General features: G+C 39.2%; 1 protein-coding gene across 1 annotated transcript; it reads left to right on the forward strand.

Annotated features, from left to right (window-relative positions):
* The first annotated feature begins 6,596 nt into the window (after nt 1-6,596).
* Nucleotides 6,597-9,456, forward strand: LOC118798630 (protein rapunzel-like). The gene is made up of 2 exons (XM_036558064.1): nt 6,597-6,865; nt 8,098-9,456. The coding sequence occupies exon 2, from the start codon at nt 8,100-8,102 to the stop codon at nt 9,282-9,284; it is 1,185 nt and encodes a 394-aa protein (XP_036413957.1). The 5' UTR covers nt 6,597-6,865; nt 8,098-8,099; the 3' UTR covers nt 9,285-9,456.
* Nucleotides 9,457-10,374: the final 918 nt, after the last annotated feature.

Genomic DNA, 10,374 nt, shown 5'->3' on the forward strand with positions numbered 1-10,374 from the left:
GTAAAATGTGCTGTTTCTTTGATTTTTTTTACAAGAAGATTATTTAACAATGAATGAAATGTGTTGCAATTCTTATGTAAACTGATATCACGGCTGTATTGTTTAATACAGGTAAGGAGCTCACATGAAATGGCATCATGGCTGAAAAGCAGTGCATTTAATTTACTTGATTCAGATATAAACACAATTTCCATAATAAAATAATGAAACCAACAGAGCTATTCTGTAAGAAAATTTAAAGATAAAGTAGTTTTGATTTAAAATGTAATATATTTATCACTCTGAAAGGATCTGTATTTATATTCTATGCATTCATTTTTTCAATGTGTTTTAAAAAGCCAAGGCCATTTCTAGACGAAAAGCTGCTTTTTCTTTTATGTTGTCAGATCTTCCAGAAGAGAATACGCAGTTACTGGGGTCTTACTGGGACAGAAAGTGGTAGGTGCTATAAATGGAAACACTGCAGTGCCAGATTGTGGTCATCAGACCTGTGACGTCAAATAGGCCCTATGCTGCCATTCCACTTACTGCCTCTAGATGGAGACATTCTCTTTACAACCCAAAGACAAATACCTGCCATGAGCTGGAACTGCACTTGATTAGCTTACGGCATTATTAAAACTGACTGTTTATTCATGAACCATTCAGGCAGGCCTAAGACAGAAGAGTTCATATGTGAATAGAATTGTTGGAATTATATATAGAAACACTGTTAGAATTATAAGCGAAATATTACATCCATTACTTCATTAAATACTTCATGTAATACCAGGATACAATAATTAATCAGTTTGTAAGCACCACTTAAGGCAGCTCTGTTGGTCTAAAGAGGATTAAATGTATTAATTAGTGTAATTGTGACCAGACTAACCCATTTAAATTCCATGTGTAAGTATAACTCATTAAATCCATATCTGACATTTTTTTAAGTTTCCTTTGGTGTATATGTATTCTCAACTTTGCCTGAGCACAAACCGTATGGCTAAAAGGTGAGTTTTATCACTTAATCTAGTTTTTTGGTCACATGGGACTATTGGATTTTAACAAAGTAATCAGAAATCCAAATTTGATTGTGAATAAAAGTATGAAAATTACATATTTCCAAAAATCCAGGGAATTCTACCACATTTAATCACTTCAGACCAATCAGAACAACTTCTGTGGTATTTTCCTTATAATACTAACTTGAGTTGTACGTGAAAGCGTTAAAAAAGGATACATTAACCCTCTGACTTGGTTCCCAGCTTTGAGCCAGCCTCTAATGCTGATGACACTGTCATAATTCCCTTCGCCACTAGAGGTCAGTAAGGACTGCAGGATTTCCTCTGCACTACTGTCTCTATATTTAAGTGAGTTGTTTCCTAGAACAGTACAAGTCATTTAAATCCATCCCATTAGGTTGCCATGAGTGTCATTTGTATTCATAAGCTTATTATTTTTAACCTGAAACATGGTGATCTGATCCAACTGTGAGCTAGTGAACATATTGATTTTACTGCTTTCAAACAATGCAAATTATTAAACTCTGCTGTTGAATTTTGGTTACTGTATTTAAAGCTCTGTCAGCAGATCTGTTAAGCATAACTTTGACTACCCTCAGGTGCGTCCTCAACAGCACATCTCCCTCCCCTGCTTACTTCAATGGCTGTAGTGACTAAAAATAGGACACAGTAATACTGTTATATAATAACACAGTCTGATGGGTTGTATAAATGTTATAAACGATTACCAACAATTTTCTGCCCTATACTAGTCTATTCACCGCTTAATGGAAAAATCTGTTTCCATGGAATCATGCAGCACGTTTTCAACCACCAATCATAATGCAGCCACATACTCATAAATATTAATGGAAATTCCGCCGATTTTTTAAAATGTCTGCACATTTTAATTGCTGAGATGTAAACAAAGTCATTCAGAGTGGTTTGATGTGAAACGGTTCATTGTAGAGAAACATACTGGACGTCTTTACAGTGGTGGTCATAGTAACCAGGGGTCTTGATGTTTACAACACATATATACCCATTTTATCAACTATCCAAAACCACTAGTGAACCTACGCGTGTCTTCTGAGTTTTAACAAGCAATGTTGATAATAGTAAAACAGTGGTAAATCCAATAATATGTTTTTTTGGGCAACTATTTTGCCTTATAATGCCTTGCATGTACCCCTTTGCCATGATTTGTTTTTTAAATATGTTTGGGTCCAAAATTTTATCTCAAAATTATTGTAAAACAGTGTCTCGGACATCAGGCAGTGTATTCACAACCATGCAACGTAATAATTTTCTGTGAGGGAGCTTCTGGTGGCCTTTTAAGGCCAAACAATTCTGACTCTTTTCTCTAGAATGAGAATGTATTTTATATCAATCCACCAATGACTTTGTTTATATTTTAAACATTGAGTTATGCTGATATTTCCAAAATAGGTGGAATTCCCCTTTAATTCAGATTACTAGCACTAGAATGTAGCTTGACAACAGCAGCTGGATAGATGAATCAGGGATGTACAACAGTCTAACTGTAATATGTTTTACTGTAACATCACTATGCTTATATTTACAGTACTGGACTATATCATGATAAGGATGATTAAAATGTGAAGTATATTTATACTTTTCTCAGTTCTTCACAAAGTCCTTCTGTTGGTTACGTTAATACCCAGCTATTCTGTCTTGTTCTCTAAAATGTACTTTCTATTTTGTATCTCAGTAAAGCTTCAGCCTCTGATCGTTATGTGATGGCAGATTTAACTCATTTTAAAGGGACATCCAATGTTTTGAATTGCTAAAATGATTTTGATGAATGAGTTCTTTAAAATGGATTTGGCATACTTCTAAGGTCAGACACAAAAATGTCCTCCCATAGGCTTCCACAGGGCATAGAACTGATTTGCTGCATCTAATTAAGCACATAAGCAGTTTAGTATCACATTCCTGCAGGCTTGTGTGAATAATGAGTGACTATTTTTAATTTTGACATTTGAATATCACCCAAATTTATTTTAGTTAGTATCCTGGCTAAATGCTAACAACTGTTTCTTCACCTGAGAAAGTGGAAAGCGACTATGTAGAAAAATGTATCACAATCTACAACATAAAAAATATTGCCTTCATTCAGTGCTTTATTAGATTCTCAACATGGAAATAGTATAACTATTGGAGAATACTGTGTTGCTGTAGTAGCAGTTTTACTCAGTTTAACCCTGTGGAAGACTTCTGGGAAAAAAAAAAACATTGTGAAGTAATAAATCCAAAAAAAATAAAAAAATAAAAAATAAATCAAAAACAAAAAACTCAAAATTGTGTTAAAATGTTGTATTATTCCTTTTATAAATAGACTTTAGCATGACAAACTAATTGTTATTACTATTAGTGTTATTAGTGTTACAGTATTAGTTTATCCAAGTGAAGACATCCATCACCAGCCCTCATGCTAAAATGCTTTTGGACTGCTCCACATTATCTGTTCACTTAATTTGCTGAAGTCAATAGGATTTGGAAATCATAACGCTTTTTCCTTCTATAACATGACGTACTTCTGAGTGAAACACGGCATCAGAGAGGGTTTCTGAGTTAGCTGAGGCTTTCATCCCAATGACAGATGGGAGAGGGAGGAGGTGAAACATTATTACTGGTTAACATTATTGGGTATGTGGTGATGTAACCAAAAATCAGAAAGTCGCTACATGCAAAATGATATATGACATGATATGATTAATCAAGCTTAAGATGATCAGGCACACAAAGTATCAAAGTAAATAAAGGTACATTTTAAATTCAGATTGACTTTAAATCATACATCACAGAGCTTCAAAATGGTAATGCTTTGACAGGCCTTATGATTTTGTTGTATTGTTTTCTTGCTTTAGTCCATCAGTGTTCTCTCACTACAATACCCAGCTTGCATCCCCTGCAAATACATCATTCAACCACTAGAAAAACCCTGCAGTGCTTAGCAAATCCTGACAGCTAGCCACTGAAACAGAGGCTAATAAATCTGAGGAGCTAGCAAGCATTAGTGACACAGCATCTGGTCATCAAACAATTTTCTTTGTTAAAGGATTAATTCAGCCGAAGAATTAGCCAGTTAGGGAAAAAAGTGAAAAAGTATCCACCCTAAAATCTTTCAAAATTCACTACTACCTTCAAGATACATCATCATAAGGGGGCTTACCTAGCCTTCAAACTAAGTAATCTTACTTTAGAGAGTACTGTGGCATCACTTAAAGAGGCGACTAGATATGTTTACAAGAGGTGTAGTGATGGTTTAAATTTTTTATTTTGGCTGGAGTGTTGCTTTAAGTAACCTACTGAGTAACTTCAACATGCAGAACCTCTTAGAACATTCAGCATCTATAAGCATAGAAACTGAAGTTTGTTAGACATTTCTTTTGTCTTTTGGAGCCTAAAATAAAATGATAAACCTCAGTAGTCAGAGTTCCTGTCACCAACATAACAGAATACAATACATAAAAAATAAATAAAAAGTAACTAAATGTTAATCACTTAAAGGTACACACACTGATCAGGCATAAAATTATAACCACCTCCTTGTTTCTACGCTCACTGTCCATTTTGGATGGATCATTCTCAGCACTGCAGTAACACTGACGTGGTGGTGGTGTTAGAGTGTGTGTTGTGCTGGTCTGAGTGGATCAGACACAGCAGTGCTGCTGGGGGTTTTAAACACCTCAGTGTCACTGCTGGACTGAGAATAGTCCACTAACCAAAAATATCCAGCCAACAGTGTCCTGTGGGCAGCGTCCTGTGACCACTGATGAAGGACTAGAGGATGACCAACACAAACTGTGCAGCAGCAGATGAGCTATCGTCCCTGACTTTATATCTACAAGGTGGACCAACAAGGTAGGAGTGTCTAATAGAGTGGACAGTGAGTGGACACAGTTTTTAAAAAACTTCAGCAACACTGCTGTGTCTGATCTACTCGTACCAGCACAACACACACTAACACACCACCACATCTGTGTGTTACTGCAGTGCTGAGAATGACCCACCACCCAAATAGTACCTGCTCTGTGAGGGTCCATGGGGTCCTGACCACTGAAGAACAGGGTAAAAGGGGGCTAACAAAGTATGCAGAGAAACAGATGGACTACAGTCTGTAACTGTAGAACTACAAAGTGCACCTATATAGTAAGTGGAGCTGATAAAATGGACAATGAGTGTAGAAACAAGGAGGTGGTCACAATGTTATGCCTGATCTGTGTATTTGTGAGTAGAAAATTACTACCATTTGAATATACTCTAGAAAGTACCACTACCACTTCTGGTTAGTATTTCATGACAGTGTCAGATTTAAAAAAAAACAAAAAAAAAAAACTGGCTAATTCTTCAGGTGAAAGTATGAGATATTTAGGCCCATGTAGAGCACAGTAAAGCAGAAATGCTAGCTAAGTGTAAAATAAAGTAAAATCTTGTCCATCCTCCCCAACATTCTCACATGTCAGGACTCAAACTTAAGCCCCTCTAACATTCTTTAAAATCGAGTAAAACTGGTTTGTAGACCTCACCTCAAGGAAATGGAGGACAGAGTCGTTATTTTAAGAAGCCACAGCTTTAGTTTCAGTCATGGAAAAGAAGAAAATAACGTTTGGTTCTTTGATCAGTCTGTTTTTTTTCTTTAAAGTAGGATGCTAAGCTAACCTGAGGTACGTCGCCCTGTCTGCCTGGTCTTTTCCATTTTTTGGCATATAACCCTGAAAAAGAGTCGGATTTTAAAGCTGTTTTCTAAATATATTATTTAAACGATGCTAAAAAGCATTTTTAAAAGTATTTTTCATCGGTTTTCAGGGTCAAAAACGGCCAGCTTTTCCTCACAAGTGCAGACACAACACCAACATCAAGCTAGCATCAACAAATCTATCCACCATGTAACTGTGTGTGTGTGTGTGTGTGTGTGTGTGTGTGTGTGTAAATCCATTTAGCTCACTCATGTTGTTAAATAAATAAAAGGACATAATGGACCAAGGTCACTCCTTAGTCCTTTTCAGTCCACTGAAACAATAAGACGCCTTTATATTACAGTTTTTGGAGATATTTCACATACATATAAGGTCATATTCCTCACAGATAACTGGCGCAGGTTAAATAACTGGTGCTCACCACAACACACCAATTGCCTCAGATCAATTCTCATCAGCAGAGGAGAAAAAAGGTAAAGCCTCTCATCTTCTCCATCCGTGAGAATGTGCCCTCTCCAAATATTAGACCAGAAAAACACATATTAGGACCCCACCATAAGCCCCATGAGTACGAAGAAGCACTTACCTTTTTTTATTAAAGTGATCCAGTCGCAGCGCACGGGCTGGTTTGGATGCGGATGGTTGTGGCGCACCGCGCGCAATCCCTGCGCTCTGCGGAGATCACGAAGCGCCTGTACGCGGAGCAGCTCGACAAATGAAGCAAAAGTCTGCGGTAAAAACGTGGCATTTCTATCTCGTCAGCTATCAGACAGCAGCAGGTTTTGGCCGACTGGTGCCAAGAGCGCTCATGGCTCAGGGCGCGCAACTCTCTCTCTCTCTCTCTCTCTCTCTCTCTCACTCTCTCTCTCTCTCTCTCTCTAGATGCATCGTGCCTCGGTCTGGCGTGTCATCATCAGAGCTGAACAGCAGAACTTGAGGGAATTTTGTGGAGCAGCTGTTCGTCCTGACAACCGTGAAGGGGATCTGCGCTTCTCTGAGGGCGAAGCCTGCTGACCGTGTCGTTTAGGGAGGGGGTGCCGATACATTTTCACACTCCCTCTGCTAGTTTCAGAGGCTGAAGCTTTTTCAAGGTGTGTCCTTTGGACGCCCCTGCATTTTTTTTTCTTTAACCAGTCAGGATAAACAACCCATCCAGACTCAGTAAGTGTGAGCTTTTTTCAGTGGATTTGACTGGAACTTCTAATACTGGCTGTATAATAAAAGAAAGCAGAGGGGAATGAGCTGTTATAGGGAGAATATTTAAGGTGACACTTTCGTGCGTCATGATTGTGCCTGCTGGAAATATCAATTATTCATTCAGGTGTTAAAAATAAGGAGTTATGTGTTTTATTTTGGGGTCAGTTATTGGATGTTTTTGCTGTGGCTTTTTAAAATTTTCTATGTGGTTATTTCTTATTTATTTTTAAAGGGCAGTTATGTTACATTACACTATATCATTTGAGCACATCTATATCACTATTATGAGAGCCAGTAGGCCTTATGTCCAGGCCCATTGTTGAGTATTAAGTTTTCTGTTTTATGGCATCAAATGTTACGCTAAATTAAACTAAAAAACTCATTTCTGTTTTATCAGCTCCACTTACTATATATATATATAGGTGCACTGTAGTTCTACAATTACAGACTGTAGTCCATCTGTTTCTCTGAATACTTTGTTAGCCCCCTTTCACCCTGTTCTTCAGTGGTCAGGACCCTCACCGGACCACCCCAGAGCAAGTATTGTTTGGATGGTAGATCATTTTCAGCACTGCAGTGACAATGATGTGGTGGTGGTTAGTTAGTGTGTGTTATGCTGGTACGAGTGGATCAGACACAACAGTGCTGCTGGGTTTTTTAAACACTGTGTCCACTCACTGTCCACTCTATTAGACACTCCTACCTTGTTGGTCCTCCCTGTAGATGTAAAGTCAGAGATGATAGCTCATCTGTTGCTACAGTTTGTGTTGGTCATCCTCTAGTCCTTCATCAGTGGTCACAAGATGCTGCCCACAGGACACTGTTGTCTGGATATTTTTGGTTGGTGGACTATTCTCAGTGATTGTCTGATCTACTTGTACTAGTGCAACAGGCACTAACACACCACCACTACATCAGTGTCACTTCAGTGCTAAGAATGATCCACCACCCAAATGATACCTGCTCTGTGGTGTTCCTGTGGGAGACCTGACAGGGTAGAAGGACAGGGTAAAGTATCCAGAGAAACAGATGGACAACAGTCTGGTGAATGTTTCTTACTCAAAAATTCCTATCCTATTTGCTCAATATTGATTTATGAATTTTTATTATGTTGTATTCTCCGGTCATGACAGCTGTTGTTTTTAGGCCTAGGCTACATGTTCCTAATAGAGTTTGCTCTGTCGTTCCTTTTGTAGCCATGCCAAGTCCACTGGAGAAAGTCGTGGCACAGAAGAAGGAGGCCATTGAGGCCGTTATGGAGGTCTTTGAGAGAGGGGCGGAAGTGCTGGCCAGCACAGTTGGGGAGCTTTTCCCGCTGTGTGAAGCCGCTGCTCCGGTCCTGAGGCTAGCCCTGGACAACGTGCAGAGCAAAGAAGTGTTCTATGTCAAAGAACAGTTTCTAGCTGTGAGAAACCGGCTTGATATAATTTCATCTCAGTTAGAGGACATTGACTGTGAGATTAAGAAGGGACGCCTGGACTCACAGTACTTTTCCGTGGAGGAGAACCTATGCAATCAGTTTCGCAAGTACCTGGACATCTTGGAGGCCAAGCCCCAGTTCCGTGAGGTCAAAACGCGGTTGTTCTTGGAGCATTTTAGCAAGACAGGAGGTGAGAGAAACCTCTATGTTCTGTATGACGCTTTAATGGGGAACAACACATTCGGAGAATCCATCCTGGAGGTGGTGGAGAAATATGAGGCTAGAAACAGGAGGGTCCTGGAGGATTTCTGTGTCAGGATGAAGGAACTCTTCTGCTTGGGGTTGATTGCCTTGCTGGGCCATTGTGCTCTTACCCAGGGGGAAGACTTAGAGCAAGAGAAGATCCGAGAATGGAGTGAGAAGATTCAAGAGGTGGAGAGCAAGATGAAGGCCGCCATTGAAGAATGTGTGACACTTTTCGCTGAGCAGGCTAGGCTGGACGTCCAGAGGCTGGTCCAGGGGAGAGAAGGCAAGAGTCTCCAGGACACTGCCCAGGAGCTGCTCAGTTTTCTGGTCAGGAAGTACGATTGGGTCAGGTGGTCAGTCCGTGTCGTCAACCATTCAGGAAGCAGCTACCGCAACTGGAGAGCCGGGGACAACTTCCAGTACATGTCAGGACAAGGCTGGTTTGATGTTTTGCAGGTGAATGACACTAACGTGGTGGTGTCCTACTGCAGCAACCCCCAGCCTCTTCCCAAGGAGAGCATCCAGCAGATCATGGATGGTCCCGCTAAGAAGGGAGATGCCAAAGCTGTGGTGGAAACTTTGGAGAAGCAACTGCCTGGGCTCGTGGTCCATGCTGTAAGCCGTCATAAGGAGAGTTATGCAGCATGGAACTTTCCAGAAGACTGCCATCACTGGGAGAGACATAAAAATGTGGCCTTGTGCGTGCATTCAGATTAGCATAGAGGTTAAAGAAATGGTAATGTGGAATATATAGTAACATACATGAAACTTGAACAACCCTTCAGTTAAATGTTTATTAGGAAATACTTTATTGTATTTTCATCCCTATGTATGATGTTCTAGCAGCTACTTGTATTCTGTACTCGTATGTATCATACTAATCACTGTCTGATCTCAATGTTCATTCCTCAGGCCTTGATAACGGAATATAACCTGTATGTGTATCATTAACCACAGCATGTATGTTGATATTCATTGTATTATTTATTTACATTATCTACATTGTCTTGTTGGGCTGTCACTCTTTACTATGTTAGCATTTGTTTAGATTATTATTTTGGTGAATCATCGAGTTATCAGGGTTTAAAAAAAAGTCATAAACAGGGGGCGTAACTATGGAGTCCTACGCTACCACTGATCATGTAAAATGGCAAGAAAAGACGTATTTTATAAAACACCAATATGTAAACGCAGCATTAGCTTACTTCACTGTTTCTCCTGACGATGACAACTGTGAAAAGGCAACAACATCATCACAATCTTTAGCCATTCGGCCTAGATGTCTACGTCTAATGCTGTGAAAGGTAGGACTCTGGTTAATTATCCTATACCCGTCATAGCCTGCTGTCAGTGGTTATAGTAACTAATGTTAACGAGTTAAATGCAAGGTCAACTATACTATGTTGTGTTTAATATTCATAAAAGTTTGTCCCCTCTGATTAATGGGTAGGTAATTTTTTAACAATTTGGTCGTCATCCTCACTATAGTGATGTTTCCAGGCCTTAAGACTTGCCAACTGCCCTCTAATCACCACACCCCCCCAAATTGAATTTCTGGCTACACCACTGGCCCAAACAATAAAAATGATCTTAACTTAAGAATTAGAAATATGCGTAGGATTTCAAAGATTAAAAAATGCTTTATTGGAAAAGGATAACCAATATCAATGTAAAATATGCATTATCACTGCTAACAAATCATTGCCGATTCACCAAGATTATAAATTTTAATTGATGAGTAATAGTGACAGCCCTAGTGTCCTGTAGCATTTCAAGTTATTCTGTAAATGCATGAAGCTGTGTTGTT

This window comes from Colossoma macropomum, unplaced genomic scaffold (assembly GCF_904425465.1).
Source record: "Colossoma macropomum unplaced genomic scaffold, Colossoma_macropomum, whole genome shotgun sequence".
Taxonomy (NCBI): Eukaryota; Metazoa; Chordata; class Actinopteri; order Characiformes; family Serrasalmidae; genus Colossoma; species Colossoma macropomum.